Genomic DNA, 17,603 nt, shown 5'->3' with positions numbered 1-17,603 from the left:
GGGGGAAGGGAGGGCTGTTAATCCCCTTGGAGGAACATCCTGTGTGGAGCTTCCCAGGTGGCCATGCTTACAAGGTCTGATTTCCCTTGGCTTTCTTCCCTTTATTCATATTAACTAGCTGATTATAATGCCAACAGGTTCTTTGTGGACCACTGTGCACGTTTCCCTGGGGTACGCAGGGCCTGTTGGAGTCCCCGCAGCCAGTGCAGTGACCCCGTCTCTGTTTTTCAGCGCAATCGCCTCTATCCTGAGGGCCTGGCTGGACCAGTGCGCAGAGGACTTCTGGGAGCCCCCGCACTTCCCCTGCCTGCAGAGGCTGCTGGGCTACCTCAGGCAGGCCATGCCCGGCTCCGACCCGGAGAGGCGGGCACAGAACCTCCTCCAGCAGTTCCACAGGCAGGAGGCCGACCCTGACCGTGAGTACTTGTCTGCTCCCAGGGAAAAGCCGGTTCTGATTCCGTGCCCGTGGTGGGGACAGTTCTCCCTCCCTTGCTGACTAGGAGACCTTGGTTTCCCTCCAAAGGACAGCTTCTGGGGACGGGGGCAGGGGGACGCAAAGTTCTCAGGGTCATTCAGGAGCTCATTCCGGAGCCCTAGAGTTTTGGAGCAAAGGTGCGTTTCAGGACCACCTACTTTGACTCCATTTGGGACTCAGAGAAACCAAGTGATTTCCTAGGGTTTCTTCTGATGCCATAAAGAGGGTGATCTTTAATCTTTCTTTGTACACGCTGAACCTGCATTTGCTCTTTATTATCTGCCTAACGGCTCCACCTTCTATCGAATGGAGACCATCACGAACAACAGCTCCCATTCAGCAGGCACAGAATTGCATCCAGCTCTGCCCCCGCCCTCAGCAAAGCTGGGAAGAGGTGTTTCTCTTTCTCCGAAAAGCACCGCTGTAGAACTGTGCCCCCTGCCAGGGCAGACTGCCGGTCATTCCCAGTCTCCCGTGGCCTCAGCAAAGGTCGTTTCTGGGGCTGTTTTTTCCTATGTGGGAAATTGACTGCCTGTTTTCAAGGACACAGGAAGAGCCACCCGTGCGGGGTCGGGGAAGCCTGGGACTATCAGGCGCTGGAGAAAGCCAGCAAGATTAGGACGGCCTTTCAGGGGGATGTTCCTTTCCGTCCCCCCTCTGCTGGGGATGGTTGCATGACGCTGACCCACTTGGAGCTCCTGACAGGCGTTCCCCTGCAGTGACGCCTGGTTTCCTCAACGGGTAAAGGAAATGGTTTCTCCACACCGATAAGGGAAGCAGCCTCAGCGCCAAGGAAAATAACCTCGAATTCCAAATCGTACCTGCTGAGCTTTTTACGTTACGGGGGACCAGAGCGGGGAAAACGCAGTTGCATCACTGGGAGCTGACTGCCAAGGGCTGCATCTCAGATGACTTCATCCTCCGGGAATGTTTGGATGCCAGGGGCACAACTCCAGCCCCTGGACCTCTGCTCCCCGGGGCTCCCGCCTGCCTTTGTGCTGGAGGGGAGGCTGCGAGGGCCCAGCTCTCCCTGGGGCTGCCCTGGCTCCCGCCCAGTGGGGAACCGGTGGGACCAGTCAGCCACGGTTTCCTCTGGGACTGAGGTGGAGCTCACATGGTGGACAGGGCAGGAGAGCGCCCGGCTTTGGAAAGGCTTTCTGATGGTACCTAAGAATGAATTTTTTCTAAGTTTGGACATTTTTTTTTTTTTTTTTTATCAAGGAAGCTTGAAACTCTGATTATTAATTACAGGAGCCATTACTGCCAAGAAGTTTCAGGAGCTTGGTTCCCATGCTCCTGTTTCGTCCAGTATCATGCCGGCAAAAGCAGCAACCTGTCTTGAATGCTTTTCACAGGTGAAATCTTGCTGCAGGTTTTGGCTTACACGCCTCTGGAAGAGAGTGGAGAGCAGACACAGTGGTCTGGGCCCCGGAGAGAAGGGACCGGGTGGTCTTTCTCAGCAGCATCCAAGGCCCGTGTCAGGCGGCTGTGAGTGTCCAGTGGAGGAGCAGACGGAGGGTCACCACCTGTACCCCTGGCTGCAGGGGGTCAGCCTCTGCATTGCGCTGATGGAGACAGACTTACACAGTAGCCAGCAAGACTGGGCTGAGAGGCCCATTCTGAACGTTTGTTTGGGATTTCAAATGTCTTCTTCCTCCACGGAATGAGAGCGCACCAGGGCTGTGTCCAGAGCAAGAGATGGAGTCATGGGGTTTGGACTTTCTTTAGCTCATGTCTGTTTGTGTGCCAGACTCCCGAGCAGGTAGTGACCTTCTTCTCCCTTCCCACGCACAACCCATCCCCACTGGCACAGTGCCTTCGGCTCTGGGGAGGGGCCCCCTGACTCTGCATCCCCGTCCCCAGCGTCAGCAGGTGCTCATGCTGCTGCCAACGGGAAGCGGGGCAGGTCCACTCTCAGCACCGTTTTCCCCAGAGAACTGAGAAAAGTACCCCGACTTGACCCAGGGTGCCTGCAAGTCTTTTATTCTGCAAAGAAAGTGAGAAAAGGCTTAAAATGTAAACATATGGGGGGAATACTAGCACATTTAAATTCCTGCTAAGCTGTAACTGAGCAGAGCTAGGTGTTTCTCCTTGAGAAAAGATCGAACAGAGAAGAGAGCAAGGAGTGTGGACGGGCCGGGACGGGGAATCCACCCAGGAACTGGGGAAAGGTTCCCGGGACGGGAGCTGGGGGTCCCGGTCAGACTTCCTCCAGCTCTGGTCTTCAGCATGGAGCCTGGGGTCCTGCTCCATGTGCGGGGTCCCCCAGCTTTGACTGGGAGTCTAGGTAGTGCTCACACGGATCTTTACTCAGTCTGTGCCCTATGTAACTTGACTAATTGATAATCTCATCTCTAGTACGGCTCAAAGTGAATTTAGGATTTAAAAAAATTTTTTTTAAATCCTCACCCAAGGATATGTTTTTATTGATTTTTAGAGAGAGAAGAAGGGGGGGAGAGAGAGAGAGAGACATCAATCTGTGGCCTCCCGTCTGCACCCTGGCCGGAGATCAGTTCCAACCTGCACCCTGCGCTGTGCCCTGACCGGGAATAGACCTGCAGCCTGTTGGTGTACGGGACAACACTCCAACCAGCGGGGCCACCGGCCAGGGCTGAATTTCATTTAAGACTATTCTACTTCGGGCACCTTTCACTTGAGGTGGAAGCTGAAGGCTGCTACTCCAGGTCTTCTGAGGACTTCATCAGCATTTCTGACACCAGATCGGCCCATTTTACTCCCCAAAGCCTGCCCTCCCTTTCCGCCCTGTCCTTCTCAGCTTCTGGTTGTCCGGGGCCCAGGAGTTAAGAATGGAGTATTTGGGGTTCAGGAAGTAGTTGGTCCTTGAGCTGACCAGAGGGTCTGAGGGACCCCAAGGTGAGGGCACCGCCTGCACGTAGCCCAGCTTCTCTCTAGGCTTGGCCTAGCCTGGCTCTGGCCTGGGCCCAGGAGCCAAGGGTTTGTCAAAGGCACGAGGCCTCTAGACTGAGACTCCAGGAAGCAGCAGCGACGCGAAGCCCTCTCTGTTCCACGCACACGCACTGCGCTTGCTCGGCCCCCTGCAGCTCGCTGGACCGTTTGCCTTCCTCCCTCCGAGACAAGTTCCGCTGCGCCCTATGAACAAGCCCTAGACAGCGGCCCCAATAACTCATTTCCCCCGTCTGTCCACAGACGCGTTTTCCAGCACCATCTCCTGCCGCCTGGAGGAGGAAGAGGAGCCGGAGGCTGGAGGGCCCGCGGAATTCACGTGCTTCTCAGAAGATCTCGTGGCAGAGCAGCTGACCTACATGGACGCAGTAGGTCTCCGCTTAACCCCGGGCGCCTGGGAGGGCGGGGGATGCGATTTGCATCTTGTCGCACCCTTGAGAGAGGCTGCGCTGTAAACATGGAGTGAAGGTGTGGCGGAACCGGTCATCTGGACCATTCAGGCCCAAGCGCTTCTGCAACTCTGGGGAAGGTGCTTTTCCCTTGGCACTCAATACACGGAGGGAAACAAGAATGTTAATCCTAGTGAAACAAAATCTACCCGGTCCCATGGGTATTTCTCTCCCTTTAAATGCATAAATAGTTCAGGCTCTGAGCTGTTTATGTGGCGGATTGTATAAGGGGCAGAGTATAAGTGAGGATGAAATTAATCCACCGAATCCACACGACTCTGTGGCAGCTCGTTCTCACGTGTGCCTCTTGCACCTTTGAAGCTGGGGTCAGCTTTGTATTTTTGATTACGTCATACACATTTGAGTACGTCAGCCACATTTCATAGCTCAGTCTTAGCTGATAAATGCCAGTTAAAGAAAACAGGACTATTATGAATGATCACCATTGTTCGGGCTCCTCTGCACTGACCACTTTGGAGAAAGCAGGGAAGAAAGTTGCAGTTTCCATGTAGTGAGCATGCACATGAGCTCCCAGAGTACACCAGTGGGCTGTCAGGTAAGTCTAAGTGTTCTCTCCTTTTACAGACACCCCGTGCATCTTGTGTCGAGTTGGTGTACAAATGTGAATCCGATTGTCCAACAAATTTGTGATTGTTCCACATGATAGCATAGGAGGAAGACGGGAAGCATCACTGCTTATGACATTTAGGCAAAGCCCTGGAAGCCAGCCTTCAAACCCCACATTATTCCTTTTGCTGTGTGAGGTTGCGCAGCTTTTCCCTTTATATGCTTCTGTGAAACAGTGACGTCGATGGCCGTTGCTTGCGTTGTACTTCGGCGGATCGCTTTTCAGGTGTCTGTGATTCCGACGTATCACAGACAGTTCCTGATCACGAGTGCCCAGCAAACACCATGGTTATGATTTTGAGGTCAAAATCTTCAAAGAATTAAATTTTTTTTTCAGTTACAGTTGACAAACAGTATTACGGTAGTTTCAGGTGTACAGTGTAGCATTCAGACATTTATAAAACTTACAAAGTGAGAAATCAAAAATAATCTTAATCGCCTTTTTAAAATTAGTAGCATAGATTTTACTTGGCTTTCCTTCCAAGACAGAACATTCAACATGGTTTTGGGCATTGACATTTTCTTTGGATCACTGTGTTTCATTTCTTCAGCTGAGCAGATTTAGAAAGAACATGGGGGCTTTTCTGATCAGTTTATATCTTAATTATTTACTTTGGTCTGTTGAAATGAACACCATGAGACAAATCAAGTAGAAAAGGATGACTTGGCCCTGGCCAGTTTGGCTCAGCGGTTAGAGCGTCGGCCTGCGGTCCAGAGAGACCTGGGTTCGGTTCCCGCTAAGGGCACATACTTCGGTTGCAGTTTGTCCCCGGCCCTGGTTGGTCGTGCGGGTGGCAGCCACTCGATGTGTCCCTTCACATCGATGTTTCTCACTCTCTCTCCCTTCCTCTCTCTCCCTCCCACTCTATCTGTACAAAAAATGGAAAAATATCCTCGGGTGAGGATTTAAAAAAAAAAAAAAAGAAAAGGATGACTTGTCCATTCAAAAAAATAGCAGTTTACAGATGACGCGCTTTGCCACATGAAATGTCTGTGTCGTCCTTAAAGTCAACTCCTCTTTTGTTCCAGCAACTGTTCAAGAAAGTAGTGCCTCACCACTGCCTGGGCTGCATTTGGTCTCAAAGGGATAAGAAGGAAAACAAACATTTGGCTCCTACGATCCGCGCCACCATCTCTCAGTTTAATACCCTCACCAAATGCGTTGTCAGCACCATCCTGGGGGGAAAAGAACTCAAAACTCAGCAGAGAGCCAGAGTCATCGAGAAGTGGATTAACATTGCTCATGTAATTGTCTGTTTTTAAATATTCTTTCTGTTTAGTCGATATTGGAGACAACGTCATCACTGTGTTTAAATGGTTTCTGTTTGGTTGAAAGACCGTATGTGAGGGTCCATTGGGTTTCGTGACTGTTATTGTTGTTCTTCTGAAGTGAGAAAAGCTGCCTTTCTTAACTTGGGAGCTTATTTATTTTTCCCCTTTTCCTGTTTCTTTTTGCTGACTTCTTTTTGCTCCTGGAACCCCGCACGGCTGCTTCTCCAGGCTGAGGCACTCCATCTGATTTTTCTTTCGTAATCACAGACTGTCAGTCTGTCCCGTGTTCAGTAAATATGAACAGATAGTCTAAGTGTCAAACAGACCGCTCCTCAGCCCGGAGTGGTTGCCCACGCACTCTGTCCCTGCGGACTTGAGCAGCCAGTACCTTCTCGGAGTCCTGAGCCTGTTTCCCTGCAGGACTGAGACGCACAGCTGTCATGGGAATCTGGGGCTTTTCCAGAGCCTTCTGTGTGACGCTGGAGGGGCAGGGTCTAGCCTAGGCCTGAATTACGTTTTGCTGAATGTCATTTGGTCCTCTTGGATCAGCTGCCAATATCCCATACGACCCTCAGTACTTCAGCATTGGGAAGAGGAGAACAGTATTGAGTCCACTGGTCACCGAATGTTTCATGCACTCCTAACTGCACATAAGCTACCATCTTATGTATTTTGGGGACAGAGATAGGATAAACGCAATTAATTTGGTCCTGCAGGAGTCTGCAGTCAAACAAGGAAGCTAAGAGATGCTGGCCTTACCTCGGCCCGGGCAGGGGAGTGGGCAGGGGTGAGGGAGGAGAACCCCCGATGGGTGATCAGGAGGGCTTTACGGGCGGGCTGGCTTTGGGATTTAGCTTGAATCATAGATAGGACTCTGGGTATTGGAAAATTGGGCAAGATTTTTTTTTTCCTCGGTAGAAGAAATTATATCAGCAAAAGCTATCTAATGATTTTGAAAAATAATTATTATGTAAATATCTTACTAGTCCATGTTCTGGGCTACATGGGCCACCCCTCAACAACAATATTTTGCTTTGCCATCCCATCATACGTATTTTCTTCGTTAAGCCTCTACCGGGCACAATGCTTAAGATTTTGCATTCTCTCTCTTTTTACATTCGTTTTAGTTGTCTCGAGTTAAAGAGCAGGGTCATAATTGTACCAGAGAAGTTGCCTTATTTTGAGTTTTTAGGTGGTTTGTTACCACAGGCTTTGTTAGTATATGAAAAAAGGAAGAAACAAAGCATATCTCATGCAATGTCGATTTTTTTTTTTTTCCTGAACTGAGCTTATGATTTCTCAACAAGTAAAAGCTACAAAAAGAAGTTCTGATAGAGTATGATAGAGAGAACGGGATTTCTCTGTCTTCCTAAAATGATAAGAAAGAAATTTTTCTTGCCATAAATGCTATATCATTTGCAGTCCTGTACACGTTTCCAAAGAAAGAAAAGAGTCGGTCTGCCTTTAATCCATCCAGCTGCTTAGCACACCTATAGCAAGAATGTAGCATTTGTGTGTAAAACAGTGCGGCTCAAACTATGGCTTTTGGTCCCAATTAAATATAAATCGTGCATTTATGTGATAATAAGAAGTACGAGTTGAATGATTTGAAGCATATTCCAGATCCCGTAGCACGTGCTTCCAAGCCAAGGGCCTTCACTCTCAGTGAAGCAGTTGCCTCACGTCGAGCATTTGTGCCCCTTGAAATTGTGTGGGCTCACGTACAACAGTGAACCTCACAGCTGGTTTCCTGCCAGGATGTATTTTACTTCTTCTGCATTATAATCACAGTCCATTTCTATAGAGAGGATGCTTGAAAACTGATAATTTTACAGGCAGAGAAAATTTCTGACCAAACGTGACTATATTTTCTTGGACGGGCTTCCCTGCTACATTTTGACTTTTGTGTCCTATGTCCTGGAAGGTACCTCCTTTTCTAGAAACGAGCCCCGATGCCTTTTCCACTCCTTTAAACCCTTGGCTTATGCCTTCTCTGAATAATGTGTTCCATATGTTTATTATAATTTGCATGAAGGATCCGTGCCTGAGTTCCTTTATTTATTGCAAGTTTCCTAGTTTTGGGAACATAATTTTGGATTCAGAACCTTTGTTGAGCCAATCACGCTCGTGGTTTCCAGACTGTAATTCAGAGCTAGTGCTCATGCGCGCTCTCTCTCTGTCTCTCTCTCTGTCTCTGTCTCTCTGTCTCTGTCTCTCTCTCTCTGTCTCTCTCACGTTCTCACTCTCTCAAAAAGGGGGAGGCATTCAGACATTTAAGAAGAGTGGGCTTGACTTTTGTCAAGTATTTTGACATTTACTCTGAAGAAAATGTTTGAGGGTTGGTTCGTTTGGCACAGTTCTAAGTAGCCAGATTTTGGCATGCTTGATTCGAGAATGCTGTTTTTCCTTCGTAGGCAGGATTAGCGTTGCTCTGTGAAATGATCTTTTAAAGTGTGCATTTATGCCCAGCCACTCTGGGGCTCCCCAGATGTTCTGCACAAAGCCAACCCCAGCTCACGGCAGCGTCCTTAATGGTAAACAGTGGATGGAACGTTCCCCCATGCCTGGCTGGGAAGTTCTCCTTTGACAAGGCACAGTCCACTCTCCCTACGTTGCCCCTTCCCCGTGCCCGCCCGGCGTGGGATCCTCTTCCTGACTGTTGTGCTGTCCCTGCCATTCATCCAGCAGACCTTGGACTCCGCGGTCACTGGCTGCTGAGCCCGTAGACTCCCTGTGGCAGCTTAAGTTTCGGAATCAGGGAGCCTTTCTCCTTACCCACAAAATGACATCCAGAATGTTTCCTGTTCTCTTTCTATTTTGTTTTTGAACGCTGCCAAAATGAATTTGATTTTAAAAGCCCAAGCTATTTTGGAAACATTGAAGTACCAAGGTGTTTCTGAATGTTTATGATTGTGGCACAAGCCAATTTGAAACTAAATGAATGTGTATAAAAATATTCCCTCTTGGCTAAGAACATAAAAGCCAAAGTTCAACTTGTGGTGAATTTTTATTGCCAAGTTATATACACCTCTCTGGACAAGGGTTGGTCATGAGATGTTTGATACCATCTGACCTCAAAGCGGCTGCTGCCCGCTCGCTTCGGGGTCTGACGGATACCGCGCTCTTTCATGTGTATTTTTAGGGCATCTGCGCGCGCTCCGCAGAATAAAGTTTGCTTTCTGCACCGTACCTCCGCAGACTCACCTCCAGTTGTGTTTTTACTAGGAAAGCTGGAAACTATAAAACTGTAACAACAACGCAAAAAATATATTAAAGGAGAGAAAAACAAGCGTACAGTGCCAACATCTATAAAGTGTTTCAGTGCCGGGGGTGGGAGAAGGAGCCGCGTTTTGATGTTCAGTATTTATACAGCTGCCTAGTTAGTGGTGAGAATTCAGAGCAGCTGTGAGACCTCTGAGGCAGGAAACACCGACTCACTGCGTTATTGATATTTAAATGCCTTTTATGTCTTAATCACTCTCATACAGGAATGCAGAATTCTGAAGAACTTTTCCTCCTTGAGGGCCATCGTTTCGGCCCTGCAGTCCAATTCCATCTATCGGTTAAGAAAGACCTGGGCTGCTGTCCCAAAGTAAGTCCCCAAGTGTCGGCTGGACTTTCTTCGGCTGGGGTGATTAATTGCTGCCTCAATGGTGGGTCCTCACCTTCAAAGCTCATATTATGTAACGAGGGAAACATACCCGAAGGCCTCTGTGCGGTCCGGGCAGGGCGCGCTGTAGGCATAAGCACTGAGGCGTGGGAGGCAGGGCCGCCGCCGAGATCACTCTCGTTCTCGGTGTGTGCCAGAGCCAAGGTCGTGGGCAGCAGGGACCATGTTAAGGATGGATGTGCTTATCATCTGGATTTTGAGGGATCAGGTTGTGGAGTGGTGAAGGTACAGCCATCTGCCATTATTTCTGGTTATTTTTCTGCCCCATTCCGAAGCCCCAAGCTATTCCAAGATGTGAGGGACAGTGTGTGCAGACTGGACGTTGTTCTTGCCGCTCAACGGGAAGGCACTGAGTTAGTTTCCGCTTTGGCATAGGAAAGGCTCGCTCAGTGATGCTCACCACCTCCAAGTGTGCCTTCCTATTGTTTTTCTCCATATTTCTTGGTACAACCTTTGAAGTAATTAACAATTTAATACCCTTATTATTTCACACACCCCCCTCCCTCTTCCCCATTTCCAGTGCTTTGCTTGTAGACCAGAGAACTTTCTGCAAAGGAGGGGAGGGTGAGTGAGAAGGCCCTTCTGGTCCCATCGCAGTATGGATTCAGAGGCTGGGAGTGTGTCCTGGCTGCAGACTAGGCCAGTCACATTCACCAGGTCTGCCAAGGCTTGAGCTGATCAAGAAGGCAGGCTCATCAGGGAGGAACGTGCAAACTGTTTACAGTCTGTACTGTATGCGCTGTCGTCGGTTCCACCAAGAGAGAGGCCAGCTGGCTCCCTAGGCAGGCTTGCTCTTGTGAAATTGGTGGGTTTGGTCCTTAGAGCAAGTCTAGTACCGAGTTTCATCAACTCACTCAGAGCTGATTAAGCCCAAAGGGACTGACAGTATCCAAACGTGCAAGAGACCCAGATTGGTAAACCACAGTTTCACAGACGTACGCTGAAAGTGAGTGCCAGAGAGCTCAAGGTTACCGATGAGCTCATATTCCCAATCGGAGGAAGACTGCTTGGGAGAAGTCAAATGATTTATCACATAATTCTTTGATGGTAAAGGGAAGAAGAAATTGAAGTGGACGATCTGACCGCCTGATGTTACAGAGCTGTCGAAACCACTGCCACGTGGACTCCAGAGCGCCCGCTCTGTTTACGATGCTGTTATCTCTCCGCAGAAGCATCGCAGATAGGCTTCTCAAAGTCCATAGCCATTTTCTTAATCACCGCTCTTCACTTGGCTCTCTCTGCTCTTAATTAGTTTGAATAATCAAGGTGACTCTGTGAAAGAGATTAGTTGATTGATTAACCTCTGCACATAAATGAGAAGAAAGATATGGGTTCCATAAAATTATTAGATAATAAGCCCTGGGGAGAAAAACGGGAAGGTCAATGTCTACAGGGTCCTCATCCTCAACACCCCCAACTCCAACTCCTTCCCTTCTCATTGCTCCCCGACTGTGGCATCAAAGGCAGAGGGGTGGTCAGGCGCTGAGATGCAGCCCTGCGTGCTTGCAGCCTTCTCTGATCGCAGTCAGGGTGGTCGATAAACAGAATACTGTGAAAAGCCACTTAGCCAGCCAAAGATTTCTTCCACAGCAAATCTGAGGCTAAAACACAGATAAAAAAAATGAGTGGACTTGTATTTTAATCTCCTTGGTTAATATGAGAAAGTCCATTCTTCCAGCTGGGTTGGTTTTTTTTTTTGGTACGTGCCCCCAGCGGAAACAAACCCCGGGACTCTCTGGTCCACAGGCCGACGCTCCAACTGCTGAGCCAAACCGGCCAGGGCTTTTTTTAAACGATGAAAAAAGCACACCCACAAAATAAACCTCAGAGACACATTCTGTGCAACATGGGTGTCTGGTTTGTTTCTTAGTTGTGCTGCTGGCTCACTTTTTAGCGGGGATGATACAGAAGTGTCACAGTCCCTTAGAGAAGACCCTCCCGTGTCAGCCGCACGGAGTTCCTATCGCTAAATTCAAGTGACAGGGTTAAGAGAGCTTATCTGGTTGTCATTTCCCCTGTAATCCTTTATGATGATAGCTCTTAGTGGACAGGGAAGATATCTGTTCATTTCTCTTTATTTAGGCTGACATGTAATCAATTTCTTAATTATTTTTCCAAAATATAAATAGCTTTCACGGCTTTCTTAATTACGAAAGCCAGATTGCACTCATTTTGAAACAAGTAAATGACCATAGTAACCATTTAACAGTGGCGCTCTCATGATAAAGTGTGGCAAGTAGAATGACATCGGCCCCGTGGGCTCTTTGCCTTCGGACCTGTGCGCTCAGTCACCCTGGAGGGGTGTGGAGAGAGAAACGCGAGGCCACGGAGCTGCAGCGGACTGAAAGGGACGAGGACAGGGTGGGCTGTCTACCGTGTGCCTCTGCCGACGGCACAGCAGTCCCGCAGGGGACTGTTGCTGTGTCCTCTGTACAGAGGAGAAAGTGGATCTCAGGAAAGATAAGCAACTTGTCCACAATCACGTGGCGAGTGAGTGGCAGAGCTGGGATTGGAACCCACCTCCTCTGACTCCTGAGTCCATCCCGCCATCTACTCGGCCCCCAAGAGTAAGAACACTGGCCTGCGGTTCGGGACACGGGTTCTGTTCTGTACCTGGAGTGGAAACCTGGGCAAATCCCTGCCCCTGGCATCTCCATCTCTAAAGTGAGGAGACTGGCCAAGATGATTTCTCAGGTCCACGGGGCCACGTGTGTGTTGCCAAGGTAGATTTTTAAAAATCTGCTGAAGAGAACGTGTCCCATCAAGCAACTTAATTTTCCAATTTAGCAATCTAGTTTTGTGATTATAAAACACATGGTTAGAAAAGATTCCTCTCCTCACACAGGTGATCATACCCACTTAAAAAAAAAAGCCACCCTACATGAAAAAGGTCATTGGTTTCATCTGCTCATATCACTCACTGATCATGAGATCACCATGACCCTCGGTAGCCAGAGGTGCTGAGGACAGCTGGGTGGAAGGTGTTGGGTTTTCTAACTTCATTTCTCGATGTTTCTTGATCCCTCTTACAGAGAGCGCATACTCATGTTTGAAGAACTGTCACATATCTTCTCGGACCACAACAACCATTTGACCAGCCGGGAGCTACTGATGAAGGTGAGGCCCTGGGAAAGGGTGCAGGGTAGCATTCTCTTTTGTTGTTGTTAAGCCTCACCCGAGGAGTTGTTTCCATTGATTTTTTTTAGAGAGAGTGGGAGGGAGGGAAAAGAAAAACATCAGTGTGAGAGAGACACATCGACTGGTTGCTTCCCGTACGCACGCTTGACCAGAATCGAGCCCGCGACCCTTTGGTCTGCGGGCCGATGCTCTAACCGTTGAGCCACACCGGCCAGGGCTGGGGATAGCGCTCCTGATAGTTCAGGAATCCATTCACGGGAACAGTGGCTCGCAGGGAGGCTCCTTAAGTGCCCGCAGGCCAACGAGAAGCCTGAGCGACCAGAAGGCAGACTCTTTGTTTTCTTAATGCCTCATCTAAGAAGCTCGGGACTGAGAAAATTCAAAGTCCGGCTCCTCGGCTTTACTGTTATGCAACCAGATTGTGAAACTTGGTGTCCCTCTTTAACAAGCTGCTCTGCAAATACCAAGTGCTGGCAGTTAGGTGGGTAAGAGGCCCCGGAATATTTCTTCTCAGCAAAACGTCTAGAATGACAGAGGCCGAGCCAGCAATTCCACATCCTTTATTTGGACTAAGTTGCACAATCTGTCATTCAGCAATATTTATTGAACGCCAAGTGAGTGCTGACTTCTGAACTCTGGGCGAGGTAAAGTTATAGCGTGCCTCGTTGAACTGCTCCAGACTTGTGTGGCACTCCGGATACTTGTAAAGCACTGGACCAGCCTCGGGGGGTACGAGGATGGCTAACGCAGATCCTGTTTTCAAGAGGTCACCTTCTAGCTGGTGGAGAAAGACACTAAATGAGAATAAGTCAGAGGCACAAATAACAGGCTGAGAACATTCATCAGAGGTGAACATAGAGCAGATACTATCTTCACAGCCTTTCTGTAAAGTAGATCTTATTATACTCATTTTGCAAGTAGCCAAGACTCAGGTAAGTCACATACCCCAAGGCACACCCCTGGCAGGTGGTGGAGCCCAATGTGGATACAACCTGGTGAGACTCTACATCCTGTGCTTCATCACTTCGGCATGCAACTGTTTCTTCTGACCACTTGGGAGTAGGGACAACGTAGGTCGGGGACCCCTTCATAGAGGAGGTAAATCAGCACTTCGGCAAGTATTGATTGAGTGTTCACTGTGTCATAGTTGTTGGAAGTACAACCACATTGAAGGGAGTCTCTGATCTTGAGATTACAGTCTCATGGGGGAGGGAGGGAGGGACGTGGACAATTACAGAAGAGTGTGAGACGTGCCACCAGAGAGCAAGCCCTGCACTGGGCAGTTGGAAGATAGAGTTCTTGTCCTTACTCCTGATCTGTAAATTGGAGACAATAATAGCATTTAGTCTACCAACCTCCTGGAAGGCTTTTGAAGATTAAGATGCAATATTTGCAAGCACTACACAAGTGTAAGTTATTTTTAGTATTTGGCAAGCTATATACATATGAAACCCAAGTATGCATAACCAGTGAAAATGAATGAAGCACAAGCTGCACTTGGGACCTTAGGGCCGACACTTGGAACAGGAGTGACAGTCAAGTGGAGATGGGGTGACTGAGAAAAGGCACCTGGTTGATAACTTAATTCTCAGCACAGATGATGAGTCCTTCTCCTCGGGGCCTCTGTTATGTCTTCCCAACTGTCCTCCTGCTCAGTCCTGCTCATCCTCCTGATTCAGCGTCGGCTCGCCTTCAGGCAGCCTGCCTGGATTCTCTCTGGGCTGGTTAGGTTCCCGCGTGAGCTCCAGCAGCCTGCCCTCCCTCTGGCCTAGCACTTCTCGTGAGCTCCGTCGGAACTGCCCGTGTGCTTCACCCGCCTCCCGACTGGCCTATCAGCCTCTTTCAGGCAGGGGCTGGGTTGTTCTCCACGGCATATCCCTAACGCCGAACACAGTGCCTGCCATGTACAAGTGTTCAGAAACTAGGTTTGACTGCATGCATTGGTGAGTCTTGTGATTCACATGACTTTAACAACTTGCCCACTGGGAGCCCTTTTTGGAGAAGACGGTACGAGCAGGGCACTTTTTGCTGATGTCTGACTTTGGATTTGAGCTACCTGCTTAATGCACACTAAACAGTGATTGCTGAGGTCATGTTCCTGCTCCCTGCTTCACATTCGCCTCAGTCTGCAGACTTGCAGTGGACACTCATCTGGTTGGGAGGCCATGGCTCAGTGGTCTCCCTGTCGATGACAGGAAGTAGACTAACTGGAGCCGCACATTCAGCTCGCAGCGGCTGTGAGTTCCCCTCGCAAAGGAGACACATCGGATGTGTGCAGCGCATCGCCTGGCGACGGTCCTCCGGCTGAAACCTTAGAAGCAAAGCTGTATCTGGACATGAGAGGTCCCATAAACCTTTTCTAACAGAAGAAGTTTAGCGCAGTGCTCTTGGTTAAAGTTGTTATGTGTGGCCCCAATCCCACAGAAATGAAACACTTGGCTATGAATGCATGTAGTCTGTGCATTGTCATTAATGATAGTGGAGTGTTTGGGCCACGGCATATGTACACACAGGTCTCTTTCCATCATCTTTGTTGATCATTCCTTCTCATGAAATATGTGATCCTGGGTGTTAATTCTCAGCACAGTGGTGACAAATGAAATCAAGGTATGTCAGTTCCCAGAAAACCACTGTGAAAAGAACCACCGCTGGCCTGTTTCCAACTTGCCCTCCTGGGCTTAGGCCGACTGTGGCTGCGTAATCCTGCTGTTAAGTGGCTCCTCTCCTCTCTCCTCCCCTCCCCTCCCCTCCCCTCCCCTCCCCTGTAATGTGCCAACTCCATAATATTATGACTGAGGGAACATAATAATTAGCAAGAATCTATGGTTTTCCTTTTGTTGGGAAAAAATGTTTTTATTTGCCTCAAAGATGATCTTAAACCCATTGCCTCCTTATGATTTCTGGGACTTAGGTAATGCTAAGTAGGTGAATTGTAGACTCCACAAATTTCACAATAACAGGGAAGCGGAACACCACCAACCTCCTTGGTTCTCGGGACTCTGGTGAGACTTCTTCCTGGTTGAAGCAACACAGACGACTTCTAGGAAGGCCCAGGAGTTTGGCTCTGGCACAGACCAACTACTGTTCAGTGAAGCCCCAAACACATCAGAGTCAGAGTTGGGTCAGGAGAGTGTCAGGACTGTGCAGACCTATGCAAATCTTCACCACTAGGTTCTGAGCTGTAACTCAGTGTACATTTACTGAGAAGGAGCCTCAGCTGTGTAGGCCCTAGTAGAAGAGGCCCCTCTGAGGCCAGGAGCAGGAGGGATGAGGGCAGCTGAACTCGGCTGAAGATGGAGAGAGAAGCTGAGACTCGGTGAGAAGTGGGCAGAGAGCGGGAGGGATGAGAGTGGGAGGTAGTGGGACGCTCATGGAGGGAGAGATTTGGAATCCACCCAAACACAGGCGATGGTTAAGGTCTTGGGGCTGGATAGTATTTGCACAGACTGAGTAGGGCTAAAGCAAGACGACTCTGGCAGAGAAGAGCTGCTGAGCACGGCGCGCGAGGAGCAGAGAGGAACAGCGTGCAGGAGGAACAGCGTGACGCAGCCCCAGCCCGTCAGAAGCTCCGAGGGCGCCGAGGGCCTGGGCTGGTGGGACGTCGCAGAGCAGAGGAGCTAGGGCTGAGGAAGAAAGACTGAAGCTGGGCTGTGGCCAATGGTGGGGTTTCAGCGGACACCTCGTTTGGAAGACCAGCACTGGCCAGCTGGCCAGCAGGGACGGGCTGTCCTTCCTGCCTCAGGTCTTTGTCCCTCCACCAGCGAGCGGTGGTCTGTCTTCATGCTCTTCGAAGGCGCCTCCCACCTGCTATTCTGTGACTCTCAGGAGCCTTCTAACTTTTCCGAAATCCTTTGTAAGAATTTTAGGTATATCTGCAGTAATTTCCGTACGTTATTTCTGCCCGTGATTAAGAAAGTGGAAGGGAGCCAGAAGGAAGTGGAAGGGGAGATGGACACGCTTATACCAGTCGGAATTGATTTCTCCAAGACAATGCTCAAGAATCCGGGAGGCCTCACGGCCCCCTAGCACAGGAAATGGCACAGTTGAGGCCACTTTCACTGAGCCCAGGACACACGATAAGAAGGAGATTATTAAACGATGATGTTCTTGATGATCCCTTGTCATAGGAGAATTACGGCGGACAGTCAGTCACGCTGGGTTCTGTCCGCAGCGGTGTACACGGACCTGGGCGAAGGCCGGAGAGGGAGCTGGGGGAGGCCGGAGAGGGAGCTGGGCGGAGGCCGGAGAGGGAGCTGGGGGAGGCCGGAGAGGGAGCTGGGGGAGGCCGGAGAGGGAGCTGGGGGAGGCCGGAGAGGGAGCTGGGCGGAGGCCGGAGAGGGAGCTGGGGGAGGCCGGAGAGGGAGCTGGGGGAGGCCGGAGAGGGAGCTGGGGGAGGCCGGAGAGGGAGCTGGGCGAAGGCCGGAGAGGGAGCTGGAGGAGGCTGGAGAGGGAGCTGGGGAAGGGTGGAGAGGGAGCTGGGGAAGGGTGGAGAGGGAGCTGGGGGAGGCCGGAGAGGGACCTGGGCGAAGGCCTGAGAGGGAGCTGGGGGAGGCCGGAGAGGGAGCTGGAGGAGGCCGGAGAGGGAGCTGGGCGAAGGCCGGAGAGGGAGCTGGGGGAGGCCGGAGAGGGAGCTGGAGGAGGCCGGAGAGGGAGCTGGGGGAGGCCGGAGAGGGAGCTGGGCGCAGGCTGGAGAGGGAGCTGGGGGGAGGCTGGAGAGGGGATAGGAGATCACTGAAACCTCCCTGCCATCCGAAGGGCCAAGTCACTGAGAAAGATCCTTCTGCAGCCGCACAGTGGTGGAAGGTCACATGCTATGGAAACGTAATAAACCCGGGAAACCGACTCAGGGGGACGCATGTGGAGGGTGTACGCTACTGCCTTGTGCAACTCGCCTTCCATTCATGCAGTTCCTGGAAAATGAGAACTTGAGACTGAAACCACAAAACGGAAAACACTTTATGTTCAGTCAGCAAACTCAAGATTAGTCATTATGTAGAAGAGTTTAAAAGAGTTTGTTGTTACAACAGCCAGGCGGAGGGAAAGGACA

At 50.1% G+C, this 17,603-nt stretch overlaps 1 protein-coding gene across 2 annotated transcripts in view; it reads left to right on the top strand.

The window, feature by feature from the left end:
- The window catches only part of RGL1 (ral guanine nucleotide dissociation stimulator like 1), a 225,632-nt gene that overhangs the window by 182,066 nt on the left and 25,963 nt on the right, over positions 1 to 17,603 (top strand). For both annotated transcript variants that reach the window (XM_036272600.1, XM_036272601.1), the window contains 5 exons: positions 232 to 416; positions 3,644 to 3,768; positions 5,506 to 5,721; positions 9,237 to 9,340; positions 12,451 to 12,535. In XM_036272600.1, coding sequence (XP_036128493.1) covers positions 232 to 416; positions 3,644 to 3,768; positions 5,506 to 5,721; positions 9,237 to 9,340; positions 12,451 to 12,535 — 715 coding nt within the window. The remainder of the gene's footprint in view (positions 1 to 231; positions 417 to 3,643; positions 3,769 to 5,505; positions 5,722 to 9,236; positions 9,341 to 12,450; positions 12,536 to 17,603) is intronic.

This window comes from Molossus molossus, unplaced genomic scaffold, assembly GCF_014108415.1.
Source record: "Molossus molossus isolate mMolMol1 unplaced genomic scaffold, mMolMol1.p scaffold_m16_p_20, whole genome shotgun sequence".
Lineage (NCBI taxonomy): Eukaryota > Metazoa > Chordata > Mammalia > Chiroptera > Molossidae > Molossus > Molossus molossus.
The sequence above is the reverse complement of the archived record's forward strand: the minus strand, read 5'-3'. Positions and strand labels throughout refer to the sequence as shown.